Source organism: Cygnus atratus, chromosome 6 (assembly GCF_013377495.2).
Source record: "Cygnus atratus isolate AKBS03 ecotype Queensland, Australia chromosome 6, CAtr_DNAZoo_HiC_assembly, whole genome shotgun sequence".
In the NCBI taxonomy this organism is placed as follows: domain Eukaryota; kingdom Metazoa; phylum Chordata; class Aves; order Anseriformes; family Anatidae; genus Cygnus; species Cygnus atratus.
In genome coordinates, this window is record NC_066367.1 from 19,048,004 (window position 1) to 19,062,718 (window position 14,715).

Genomic DNA, 14,715 nt, shown 5'->3' on the forward strand with positions numbered 1-14,715 from the left:
TCCTCCTGCTTACCCACACCCTAGCAGTTTTAGCATCATAGTCTTAATTGGCATCACAGTCATATTCCCATCTGAGACTTAAAGGAAGACTGTGTGTGTACACTAGCATTAAACAGGAGGATGTAGCCACAGGAAACTGATAATCAAAACATTTTTCTTTTGTAACGCATTTTAGTTTGTCATCAAGACTTGATATTGAACAAGCTTCAGAAATGTAAATCCTTGTTTTATTCTATTCACTTCACCCTTTCAGCCACTTCAGCAGGAGAGAAGGAAAGTTGTTGTGAAGGAGGATAATTAGGGACTTACTCCGTAATTGTTACGAGCACCAAGCACAAAGGCAATACTAAGGCAAGCTGCCTGAAGCTTTTTTGGCCGTGGGAAGTGTGGGAAGTGGCGTTACCAAGGTAATCACTTTCAAACTGTCCTGCAAGACTGCTGGGGAACTCTGCACCAAGAGGGACATGTAAGCCAAAGCGCGTTTCCTGAAAAAGAGAACATGGGCATTTACCGACCATTTGTAGCATTTCCATCTTTTGTCTTAAATACGTATTTCTAGCTCACTGCAAGTTGGAAAGCAGAGCTCATTGTGAATGTTTAAGATCTTTCCCTACCACATCCTGAATCTCTCAGTTGATTTGAAAATCAGATGGGAGTAAAGGAAAGTAACTTGAGATTCACTGAGACACTATCCAAAATAGGTAAAAAGACGGGTTGGGGACAGGCTATATATAATGCTCAGGGGTGAAAGTGCAAGGAACCACACTTTTCCCACACTGCAGATAAAGAATTTGCAGCACTCCAGCTTTCCTGCATCATCCCTTTGGAGCAGCCCCTTAGGTGCCAGTGCTATTGTGAACACTGCAAGAATACAGCCATCAATCAGCCACACAGCCAGCCATGTGAGGAGGATGCAAGCCTGACAGCCCCTGCACTTAACTCTTGAGAACAGCAGAGGTGGTGCTTTTCATTCTGGAGATCCACAGCAAAGCCTCCACTCCACACCAAGACACCATTACACTAATCCAGTGTCTTGCTCTGCTGATGGCTGCATCAAGGAGTCACAGTAGGGCCAATCCCTGCCCCACGGGTCTTGCTCTCTAGCCAAGAGATTATCCTGCTATGGCAAGTGGACAAAAACACAGACATCGTTTGCAAATGGAAGGGGGGGACATGAAAGGAAGGGCAGCAACAACAAAGGGGCAGACGCAGGTTTCCAGAGGGGTGGCAGGAGAAGAGGATTGCAACGGCAGCCCTGTGCTGTAAACGTGGCAGCACGGCCCGATTCCTGCCTGCTGGGGCCTGCATCGGGACACTGCAAGGGGGTCACTGGAGCACACTGGCTCTGCTGCTCAGCACCCCGAGGCTGCTTCCCAGGAAGACACAGCAAGGGTTTTCTGTATGCAGTGGTAATGTGCCCCCTCCCCTGTGTTTCCACTTTCAGAAAACTATCATGCTCATTATCCCAGGTTATGAAAACAAACAAAAACACACAAAGATGCAGCCTCATTTTTCAGATGTTTACATTTGTCCCTTTTACACAAACCAAGTCATGCCACAAAATGATAAAGTAGCCACTTAAAAGGTTTTCAGTTCATTAACAGTCGGAGATCCCATTTGCACAGGGCCTATGGATACAGCCATGAAGAGGCAGAAGATTCTCCAACTCTTTTCCCTCCTAATGCCCTCTGTTCAAAGACAGAAGTAACTGTCTTTTTGAACTGTATTTCTACACTCCATGACATTTGTCACAGTACAAGTTTTCTCAAGCCTACATATCCTAGCCTCAAGTTATCTGTCAACCCTTTACCTCACTGCTAGAAAGTATCTAGTGAGAAGCTTTTTGGAATTTTCTCATCATAACCAGACCTGAACCCTATGAAAGGGAGGAAGCACATTTTAGAGCTAAGAAACGTGTTAAGGACTTCAGCTGCCATAGCCCATCTCTTCCTAAGTTTATACAGCCATGAAATTGGCACCTCAAATTATCTCAGCTGCCAGTATAGGGGCACTCCTGCACTTCCAGAATTTATTTTTCTTCAGTCCTTCAGAAGTTTATATTAAAAAAAAATAAAAAGATCACTAGAATGTAACCAAGTCCTAAAATTACATTTAAATTTAGTTTTTTTTTTTTTTTTTTTTTTTTTTTTTTTTAAGGAATGAGTATTGAATACAGTTCTTTTTCATACTTAAATGATCCAACCCTATTAGATTTCAAGCATGTCAGAGACCAGGCAGACTGTAAAATTGTAAACAGTCTTCATTCCTTATTGACATCATTCTTGAAAAATGACAGTCCTTTAACCTAGGAACATTATTTCTCATGGTGCTGATTAAATGACAAGTCTGTTTTGGTCAATGATAATTATAGCAGCAGACCTCACTGTAACCTTTAGTGCATACAGTCTGCTGCGCACAGTGTGCCAATTAAGTGGCTGAGTGTCATTCCTTAGGTTCATCTAAAATTACATTCTCTTGTAAGATAAAATACTGATGATACAATTTACAATATCAGCAGTGTCTCTTTAAATTCACCCAACTAAAATTTATTTCTTCCAGGTTAAGAAAGGTTGAAAGAAAAAAAACACCCTACATTGCAAAATACCAATAAAATAGAAGAAATTAAAGTTTAAGATACAGAGGTTTGGGTTTGGTATGTCCCCCCATCCCTCCTTCAAAGGTGGATTTTTGGTCTGGGGCTTGGGGATTTTTGTTTGTTTGCTTTTAGGAGTTTTTTGTTTGTTTCCAGTCATTTATCTTCACTTCCTGTCTGCCCTATGGAGCTAGCTCTTCCTCCACAGCTGTCATGTTAAGCTAAATCACTCTGAGGTTCAGAAGCATTGATCTTTCAAATACACATTAATCTTTCAAATACACGTGATAAACAGTGTCCCAGCCCATATAATGTCACTCTACTGTGTCAGCAGTGCTGTTAAGTATATTAATAATGTTTTAGGAAAACCTAACTTGCAAACTGAAGAACTCATCCATGCAAAGAAGCTGCTGAAGAGTAGCCCTGGACATCAGCTCATACAGCATCAATCGGCTGAACTCTGCCTTCAACACAAGAAAGCACAAAGTTTTTACCTGCTTGCTTTTTCCTTACTAGTTTTACATCAGTGAAATAGTGGAGGTCAATAAAGCATTTCTATCAACTGTTTCTATTAAGAAATCAAAGTTAGGGCTAGTTTTTCCTCTTTCACTTGACAGTGATTTGAGTACCAGTTTCAGATTTCTCATTGAATGTGCTTGTTCTTTACTATTTAAAATCATAATTCTTCGAAGATGGCACAGATTTTAAGTAGTTTGCAGAAAATTTTATAAGGCTCTGCTTCACTGTTAAAAAAGTTAGTACCTTTAATATTTCTACTCCATTCCCTACTATGCACAAAGAAATACAGTGTTTTACAAAAGACAAACCTGTAAGTTGAGACTGGAGTGAGAGCAAAGGGAGCACCACTTCAGAGCAGAACCCATCTCCTTATCACAATCAAACATTTGCCAGTCTTGTATGGATTTTCTGTTGCTCTCAGTTAAAACTTGTTCCTGCTGGCCTAGCATACATAAAATCCTTTTACATCTCTCTCTAGCAATGCCCCTTGCTTAGATGTTTTTCTGTTATTGTTGCCAATTAGAACAATTACATAGCATGACTTTTGTCAGCTTGGACCAGTTGCTGTTTAAAATGTCTTTACCTCTGATCATGACTATGACCTTATGTTTCAAGCATTTTAAGACCTATGAAGTAGCATAAGGTCACATAGCTAATTTGGGGGATCATGACTCAGTAAGTGAGAAATTTATTAATGAAATTTATGGTTGTGGTCAATGACAGCATAAACCTCAAAAAGAAGATTAAAACAGCAGATACATACGTTCTATATTACTGAATGAGAATAAAGGGCATTTGACTGTGCAATGCTGAGTTAGCCAAATGTGAGCACAATCATGAACATGAAGCCATTTTTCTATTGTTGAAAGAAGTGCTACACCATCTTAAGATTTAACCACAAGAAACCATAACATCAAGCTTAACTCCACTTCCACCTCCCCTCCCCCCCCCCCCCAAAAAAAATAGTCTTCAATGCCTTGACACCTTGACTTAGCTGTAAGACAGGAACCCAGTGCAGAGACGATCACGTTAGACATACTGTATGCTATGCCTTTTGCTCACTTGTCTAGGGAAGGAGCAGACATTCCCTAACGGGGGATATAAGCCTACAATAGCTTATCACTGAATAATGGGAGGGCATTTTCTGTACACTTGTACTGTAGTACAATCCATCAATTCTCAGTGATTTCATCTCTTTGCTAAATGAATTTGAAAATTACAATGTAAAGATTCTGCTAAACAAATGATTCTTGGTTTTGCAACGTGCTTTTTTTCCCCAGTAAAATGTTGGGTAAGCATAGGCAATCATAGCACTTGGAAATTCAGACTCTTGTTTTCCATCACATGGCATTTTTCAAACATTCTCCAAGCTCCAAATGAGAAAGGTACAGCCATGTTTATAGAACGCTATAGGTATCAAAGATGAAGTCATTCCACTGTAAAAATACTTGAGCCCCATCATTAACCAGTACATGTTAATCCTACCAGTGCTAACCTTCTGCAGAAATTTATAATCTTAAGCTTAAAATCCCTTTGTAGTTTGAAATACATCACTGCATAGGACACACATGCAAGCAAGCCATCTCTCACCCAGGTTATGTTAATCGTTAGTACGTTTAGTCCTCTTCCCACATGTATGAGTTTGTAATTAACATAAACTGTGCCTTCCAACTTCCAAGATAAATTACCATAAAAGGAATTGCATTAATATTTCATGTAACACAAGTTTGCATACCTTTATATGGAACCGTCAGGTATAAATCTGCAAGCCAGAGTAACCTCTTGATTATAATCACACTTGTTCTAAAGGTATCTGAGGGAACAATATCACATGTACTTGCACAGATATTCCCAAGTGCTTGGCAATAATCTCCTGATTTGACCCTGCTGATAAAAGCCGGCATCAATGCCATCATTTCACAGATCACAACACCACCAGTGAGACCACAGCAATAAGGATCACTGTCAGCAGTGTGACTGTTACGCACCCCACATGAGAGCAGACTAACAAGCACCGTAGCATGGCCAGGAGCCACCACAGCCTCTGCCGTAGCCACCAGGTTTGCTCCCTCTCTCCAGCGGAGCACAATTCCCAGTTCATCACATACAACGGGGACAGGAACATGCACTAGGCTGATTTTACTAACTGGCATCTTGGCACAAACATGACAACACTGCAGGGTGAAAATGCATGCTGTGTTAGAGCCCCTGAACCAGAACAGCAACAGAGGTCATTTTGGTCATTTTTTCCACTTCGGAAATCTTCAGTCTGGTTTCCTCTCAGTTCTTCAAATAATTTATGAGCTTACTAGAGTTTTCTTTTCCCCTCCATTCTCTTTATTTGAGACCATCACCAATATACCACTCAATGAAGGCACGTTTACCTGGGTAAACTGAACAGAGAATAAGGAAATATTGTGATGCCGTGAAGAGTGGTCACACAGAAAAGTTACATCAAGATAATATGGAGCATGCATTTCCTTGGAACTACACAGGCCAGATTTCTTAGTACTTTGTTATTATTTCCAGACAAGAGCCTCTGAGACTGTCTTCAAATTGTGCAACTGGGGTGTTCATTTTAAGAACAGATTGTTGTTTCCTACTTGTTCAGTTTACAGGTCTTTTTCACTATTCAACCCACAGATTTGTGAGCCTTTAAGTTATATGAGAAGGAATATATATATTTTTAAATTCACCACATCCTAAAATAATACTGCAGTATCCTGAAAGCTAACGCCTGACACTACGCTAATTATCTCCTTGTTTTACCCGTCTGTGAGGGGGAGGAAGGGACAGTGTTAGACACAGTGTGTCTAACAAGTTTTCAACAGTTTTACTGCCATGAGAAAGTTATGTATTACAGAGCTGGACAGCTGTGAGGTGATTTAAAAGGAAGGAGAAACCAAACAGGGGAAAAAGCATTTATCATTCCAAAAATGACATGAAATGGATAAAGAACAAACTAATTAAGTCTTCCCAATGTTGAAATCCCAGAATATAGTAATATATCTAGCAAGTTCACATTTACCCACAGGACAAATACTGGCTCATATTCTGGAGGTTTTTAATGTTGGCATCCATTCAGGCCTTAGGTAATGAGAGATAACATACTTCAATTTTTCAACCCACAGTCACATCTTTTCTTTTTAATTCACATTACTATGAATATCCCAAAACTCTAACTCAGGGCTATAAAGAAGCATAAACATTTGGCCAAGCAACCTTAAACATAAAATAAATGACAAAAGAGGAAGGGTTTCTTTTTCCTCCCCAAATGTGATTATTTACTGAAATAAAAGTGAATTAGCGTACATTCAAGTGTTAGAAAAATGAGATCTTAGAAGAACTCAATAAAAGCATTTAAAAAAATACTCTCAAACAAACAAACAAAAAGTGCTAATGGCAACATTTGCTTCCTTTTTCTCCATTTCTCCATCCTTCCTTTGGCAGTGTCTCCACAAAGAGATGGAGACAGATTGGAAGTATTTCGTATCACTGCATATCTAGATAAATATCATTTTCTTTGATGAAAGCCAAATGCACATCACACATGAACTGGCTGACATCACTGCAATCACTAATCACTAAGACACAGTGACCACTCCTCCTCCTTCAAATGAGAGCAGGAGCTCCAGTGGTACTTTCTAGCAACCTCTCCCATACCATCATGTGGGACCTGACCATTATGTTCTCAAAACGACACGTCCGGAAACCTGGTTTCCTACAGACACATTCTAGGCTTCTCAGCCCTCTTATCCCCTAGCACTCACCCTACCCTGTTCAACCAGACAAGTGACATCTGGGAAACGATGCATCTTCCATGGCTGACCAGCGGGTGCGAGACGTGAGTGCTCACTGACCAGCTGGCTGATGCCTGGCAGAGGTGACTGGTAGAAAAGATGTAGTTGCCCTTTCTCAGTGGGAACACTAATCAGGCTGGTTTTCTTCTATTCAGTTGCAGGCTTTTTTTTTTCTACCCAGCTGCTGATTTCCATGAAATTTGTAGGAACTTAAATATATTTGAGACATCTTGCTCTGTATTAAACTTTGCAGCCAATAGGATCAAGAGTTACAGGGGACCAAAGGGAAGAAAAAGAAAGAATGATAGACACAGAACAAGTGCATGCATTTCTTTGCCGCTCAAAGCTGGCTACATATATGCCACCAGGGCTCTCCATGCATCCCTAACTAGTTTTCAGTTTTTCTACTTGTGTACCTTTTTCCCTTAACTACTCTCTCACAAACGTTAGCCATCCTTACTAAATTCTGACCTACCACTTTTCCCTGTGATGAAACCCCCTTCCTTGGTTTCCAAAATATTTCTTTCCAGTTCAATCAAGCTTGTAAGTAGCAACTAAATAGTTGAAACAAATTAAAAACATACCATTCATAGAAGCACAATGATTTACTATAATTATATACTTCAAATTTATTGAAGTATATATGCGTTTCAGGTAGAAGGAGGGACAAATACCTATTAATCATTGTTCAATCCACAAATTCTCCACCTAATCGCATGTTTGTTATCCTGCCATGTTGACCACTCATATCAAATTGGTATTACCTGCAATGGACAGCAGTAACTAAGGAACAACCTTGCAACCAGAAGCCAATGGTTTCAGGGAGTAGCTGTCAGCATTTCAAGCTCTAAATCTTCAAGATGACAGTCTGCCAGTACAGGAAGCTTCTTTTGAGCCTCCATTCATCAAGGCACAGTTTACAAGTACAGTTAGAAATAAATACCCTAGAGCTTAAGCCCATCATACAAGCCTATAGGAAAAGCAACTCCAAGTTCATGCCTATCACTCAGCAGGTGTTCCCATAACATAAATGTTTCTAATATTCCCACTAGATGCAGTCAAGCATAAATTTCCAGCATTGTATGAATATGAGAGATTCTCTAGAGCTGATATGCAAAAAGAGTGCTTGTGAAGCTTATCAGGCTCACATCCACTGGCTGAGACATATAACAGTAGCTCCTTTTGTTATTCAAACATATAGCATAACAGAATGCAATTGCTAGATTGTGTCTAACAGCCTGGACAAGTACAATAAAAGGAAAAATGCAGTTTCATAAACAAAACAGTATGAAGATATATCCGAGATGTCATAGTGATGGCGGATTTGTATAGTATTGTTTTTATAGGAATACCTGAGCAAGTCACTTCAAAAAGACTGCAGAATATCCAGATGGTTGTTTTTAAATTACTACGTCCACACTCCCTTCAAAATAGGTATGACTAATATCATTACTGCAGAAAATGATCATATTCTCTCACTTCGCATGAATCAACTATTACTTCTCAAAAAAGCATGACCTAGGGTTATGATAGGTCCTTGGAAACATCATCTCAGTCCTTGGCTGCCACCAAAAATCAGTTGAGTTATTAAGAACAGAAAGTAAACAATATTATACTACTGAATGAATCCATGCTTTGTCCAGACCTTTAATGCTATGTCCCCGTGTCTGAGCACATGAAGTGTTCAAACAAGACAGCAAGGGTGATCAGAGGTGTGGGTCAGCCAGGCAGGTTATGATCTTTCAGCTTGGGAAAGTGATGGCTTCAAGAGAAAGTGGCAAAAAACATGGAAAGCAGGACGGAGAGGGTGGAAAATAATGCTCACAGTCTCTTCTGATATTGCAGATAGGGTCCAGCAAATGAAGCCATCAGGAACCAATTCAGAACAAACGTGCACAGAAGTTCCTCACACAAACTGTTGAGATCTGAGCCAAACCATGCCCTGGAGATGTTTGAGTGTGCTCAGGACGGTGTTGGGGAGCAAATGTATGTGGAATGGAGCCTGCCAAGTACTGCTAGACAGACAATGTACATTAAGGTCTGGAAATCCCCTGGGTTGAAAACAGTTGGAGGAGGGAAGCTACTGGGGGAGAGCAGGAGAGGTATGAGGAGAAGGGAGTGACGTCTACGTTCATCCCCTTGCCTTTGAGTTACAGCCACTGTTGGTCTAGAAAGACTGAAATAGCTCTTACGGCTTCTCTATGCTCATACTTATGAGCTGGCTTACAGCTCAGGAATAAACTCCCTACTGATGTGTTGTAACTCAGGTCCAGACTTGTTGCTTTCTCTGAAGTTGTTAGAAATTGCCATGAATAGAAAATGTTGCTCAAAAACAGTGTTACCAAGACCTATCCCCTAGCAGTGTTCTCAGTGCCCACAAAGAAGTGAGGCCACAGAGCAAAAAAGTACCAAACAAATTACTGGAAGTCCTGAAAAAAAAAAAAAAAGCCAGATGTAACAACATTGTCCAGGCACCATGACAGACCAGTGTGCTGTCAGCTAAAATGACTACCTGCTTCCAAAAGAAAAAAGTTATGGCAGTTTGACAAGCACACAAAGCTACCATCAGTGCTAACAAGCTGAGTGCTTGAAGGAAAGACAGAGGCATAGAAAGCGAGCCCTTTCACCATTTCAGTTTTCAGAAAAACGTACCACCACCAGCTCACACTCAGACACCACCCACTAACCTATCAAGCCAGATTCACCACTCAAAGTCAGAGCAGCTCTGCTGTAGTCTTGAAAAGATTGTTCATTTTCTATGATAAAATTGTAGAGACTTTTTTTTAGGCAAAACTATGAAGCCACATTAAGAAAGTTGTCGCTACCCTAAATGCAGTGCATAACTGTTCTATATATATATGATATACTTCCACTGCATCCATGATGCAAAGAAGTCACCAGACACAGCAGGCAAACTCAGAAAAAGCATAAGCCAACAAATCTGTGTTATAAACTCATAAATTGAAATTATTTAAACCTTGACAACCTACAGAGTTTGCCGAGGCAAAGGCGGAGAATGCCAGGTGCCGTCAGTACTTGCAGGGGAGAGTTTTCTGTGCCACCATCTGGGCAAGGCCCACTTTTGCTCCACTTCATTCATTACTCACTGTGTGATAGCTATCACAGCAGCTGTGATGTCTGTCCAATGTCCAGACTAGGGTGGGGTGGGGAACAACACTGCAGTAAGCCATCAGAATGAAAATTTTACCGTCTTTAAAGGATGTATGTGACTTTCAAAAACGTGTCAGCTGTTCCACTCAAACTCCTCCTACAAGTTACAATGCCTGCTGTGCAGCTGACTTCTTTGGAACATAAAATAAAATGTCACAATGAAACACTGCATACTCAGTGGAAGCAAATTACTGCTGTGTCTTACAGGAATAATTTCAGCTGATAAAGCATGATAGTCTTCTTAGGAAATAAGATTCTGAGTTTGAAATTAGAATCCAGTTATGAACATTGACTGTTGAATACAGGAGGTTATTTGACTCAAGACTGATAAGGAAGTTGTTTGTATGACAATACAATACAGCAGGATGTTGGATTTCAGATTCCACTGCAGATAAAGTGCAAATTCGAATTGGCTATGAGGGGAAAGAAAGAGAAAAAAAAAAGAAAAAAGAAAAAGCTTTGTGTTATTCTCAGTATCTCCTAAATCCACCAAAAAAAAAAAGTGTTTTTAATCCCTAAAGCACTTCTAACACCATAAGTACTGCACACTACCTGCAAGATTAGCACTTGCATTTCCCCTTGCCAGTATCATTTCATCTTGTTGGGCTGCACTATGAGCACCAGCCTTTATGAACTCTACAACTTGCTGCAGTCACATCCCATTTCATAGCCCCCCAAGACAGTGCACTACCTCCCTGCACACTCACAGGATGTTAGAGGACAACTTGTCCGTTTGGTCTCGCAAACATAGGAAAATACAGTCCAAGCCTGCAAAATCCATTTCCTGGCAACAGTCTACAGCTGCATGGTATAACCTGCTACGTGTCAGGGAAATCAGTCACCCTAATTACCAGAACCCAACACTAATGTTTTTTATGTAGCCACTATTTCTTTTCCTTGCTTCTGCACAAGCAGCTACCATGTAAGGCTGACCAGCCTCAAATGTTAGTCTGAGACCACAGAAGACAAGAGACACAGCTTGTGTTCAGAGCAACTGAAAGAGGATACAGAAACAAGCCAATGCTTGTGGGAACACACTGCAAACACACACACAGTGAAAAATACCATACCCAAGACTTTTGAATACATTTTCATGAGGCTCCACAAGGGACTTCCCCCACATACACTAACAAAAATTGGAAGAGGAGTTCTGAACCATTCTGATAACGGCTCAGCACCCTGTGACAACCAACAGCCTTTACTGTCGCAAATCTGTTAGCCACTTGTCTGGAGATCATTAAAGTTTAGGGCTAGCACAGATGTCCTGGATGTCTACAAGGCCATTAGCACTGTCTCCACCATCTGTCAATCTGTACACCATGCCTAGCCCTGCTGTTTCAAGTAGGTCACGACTTACTAGTAAGTTAAATCACCTCATGCTGGTCTCCCCGCCGCATTTCACTATAAGAAGAGGTTGCTGGAGAGAGAGACCACAGAAGTGGCTTAAAACAATTATTCCAGACCCCTCAAGTATTCTCCTCAGTTACATCTGACATCTAGAGCGACATTTCACCTACTGAAAACTGGGAATCTGAATCCCCCTCTTGCTCCACTCATAGACTTTTGAATCTGTCTAATGGAATTCTGTTACTGGCAGTCATATAAGCTGCTCCCACTGATATTTCATGCTACCTTCTGCTGAATCATATATTTTCTTGATGGGGGTCTGACTTTGCTTATGAGCAATTTCTTCTACGCAAGCAAGCACAACTACAGACCAATGCTAGCACTGCTTTTCCTTTATTCACATTTAAAATAAACAAGTTTATAAACAAAGATCCAAAAATTCACATGGACTTAAAACCTACAAGTTGACCCGAAGTCTGAACATTCTTACATCTCAACTCTCCTGTAAGAAGAGAACTGTCCAGGCTCAGAAAAGGGAGAGACAGCAGCAGCGAGGCTGCTACCGCTGCCACCTCTGGGGCACTGAGGCTTGGGCACCCCAGCCTGCTGCAGGCAAAGCTCTGCAGCCATGGCCTCCTCTGGCACCTGCTGCCTCCAGCTGGAGGCTGGTGAAGAGAAGTTGCAGAGATGTAATGGTTTCTGAACTCTGCTGCAGCAGTAGTACCGAGCTGGAAACACAGGATCTACATTCAGATCTTGGGCAGGTACGAGACACCTCTTTGTAACACGTTCATGCTACAGAAATCATACCATGACATTCATGGATTCAAAGTTACTACCATCTTTAATGATGTAACTTTAGCATAATAGTGGGAAAGAATGGGTGGTTTAAGTCAACAGATAAAGGTAGCCTTTTAACTATGAATCAGTTTCATGTTCTGTTTTAAGCAGAGTAGCACCAGAATACACAAGCTACTTTCATTACAGAAGCATAGTATGAAAGTCACTACAGGACAGCTTACTGGCAATTACGTATTAAACCAACAACATGAAAACATGCCAGGATGTATTGTAAGGAGGAGAGAAATCAGTAATATTTCACTGCATCCAGGTAATCGTTTCAAGTTCATATACCACCAAGGGCTGATTGTCATGCTAAAAAGTAAAACCAGAGAATAATCATCTATGTTCACTTAGGTTTATTACAACTAATAAAGTGACTCATCAACAAGAGTTGATCAGACTGCAGCTAGGACACACCCAAAGAAAAGCTGTGGGCACAGCCTCACAGGACTCTTTGCATACTCATTAGGCTGTAAGTTTCTAATTAAACTACTGGAACATTGTTACCTCTGTAAATACTGAATACTCAAATACTAAATGAAGAAGCAGTATTATTTTTACCCTTTATGTCAAGCATGTGATTGATGCCTCTGTCACTCTCTCCATCCAAAATACTGGACACAAGTTACACAGGGAAATTTAACTCTGGTATTTCCTGAACTTCATCCTTCATTCTACATTTAACATATGTTCTGCTAACTTCTTCAGGCATTATTTCCTAATACAAAAAAAATAAAGTTCTAAATTCTGATACACAGAACTGATTTGAACCATATTCAGAAAAACAAATTTTCCTAAAATTTACAGACATATTCTCACTCTCAAGCATATATCATACAGAAAATATCAGTCCAAAACACTAAAAATTTGGCAAAGTTAAAAGCACCTGAAGTTATCCTTTACAGAGAAGTGCCAGACAACCTTCATTTCAAGCAATACTATCAGCTCTGTCTACAATTAACACTCAAGCAAATCCATTGCATAAAGCACGCCTGTGTTTTATACATTTTGAGGACTAATACTGCAGTTCTCATGCTTCACCTTTGAAAAGATGAACAAAAATAAATGCCCAAAATCAAAGCGCATGAAGTAGTGAACACTGGTAAACATGTGCCTCTGTCATATTTGTTGTTAGGAACAGCACACCTGCAAAATTCTTCAGATATCTAAAGTTCCCTTAATCTTGACCAGAAAGATAGGCATACTCTATTTTACTTTAAATATATATATATATAATTTAAAATATATTAAATTGTTATGAAATCATGCCCTATGATAATCTGTACCCATTACAAAATATGAATCTGCAAACAAAAACCTGTACCTAGTTCACATTTCACAAAAGGTCATCTGCCCATGGCCATTTTTCACAAATAGCTTTCATCACACCTTTCATTCTTGTAATAATGACATTACTTTGGGCTACATGCTAGACATCACTGCAAAGAGACAAAAATTCTCTCTGGGCCAGTGGGGAAAGAAAAAGACAAGCCATTATCAACCTTCCAAACATGCTGAGGTTAGTTAAGTGCTAATTAAAATATTTTAAGAGTCGAGTCAGCTTAATCTTAAGAAACCACCCAAAATACAGGTAGCTTTCCCAAACTAAACTCTCCCATTTCTTTTCCTCTTCACCTTATTACATTCAAGCTGAACATGAAGCTTTAGAGAGTCTTATTCATATCCCAAGGTTGCAGCTCTGCACACAGTAATCTGATGCAATAACAAAGCTAGTATCAAGGTGGCTAGTAGTAACTTGTCACAAAGGGAAGACTAAAACACCCTGAGGCTCCTTAAAAGCAACCAAGCCCTCCTAGTCATACAATACGTTGAACCAATAGCAAAATGTTGGTTTTCTGAAACATTAATTTGCATAAACAGCAAAGCAATTCAGACATGAATTCATGATCTCAGTAACTGATGCAATGACACAACAAGAACGAGACAAGGAATGAGTTCTTACAGTGCACCACACCCAAAGAACATTTCTTTCGCAGAACAGCCTCCACCAAGCCTAGGAAACAGTCTGGTAAAGACACCCGTGAGTCAGGTGCTTGTTAAAAGCATTGTGAGTCACTCCTGGACTCTGGATCCCCTTCAGTATGCACACACAGCACAGGAAGAGCATTGTTATGCCATGAACAAAGTAAGCATCTTCAGCATGCAGTGAGTCTTACATTTTTATTTTTAAAAAAAGACATAAATGAAAAGTAAGAAAAAGAGAAGCAAGCAAGGAAAAGTTGCAAACAAGCTCAGCAATTCTGAATCCTCCTTCTCAAAATAGTGCAAGTATTGTGACATCTCATTAAAAACAAAGCAGTTGCTCTGCAAGCTGGCTAGATAGTCACTGAATGTCACTGTGCTGGCCCGGTGACCCCAGCCTCCAGCCAAGCAGTGATACTTCATTAGTCTCTAGAAGGCACACTGAAATATTTTCCATTT

The 14,715-nt window shown here is 40.2% G+C and overlaps 1 protein-coding gene across 1 annotated transcript in view; it reads right to left on the reverse strand.

Moving 5' to 3' along the window:
* ITGA6 (integrin subunit alpha 6) overlaps positions 1-14,036 on the reverse strand; it is a 108,301-nt gene extending 94,265 nt beyond the window's left edge. The window contains exon 1 of the mRNA XM_050711387.1: positions 13,909-14,036. Coding sequence (XP_050567344.1) covers positions 13,909-13,931 — 23 coding nt within the window. The 5' untranslated portion in view covers positions 13,932-14,036. The remainder of the gene's footprint in view (positions 1-13,908) is intronic.
* Positions 14,037-14,715: the final 679 nt, after the last annotated feature.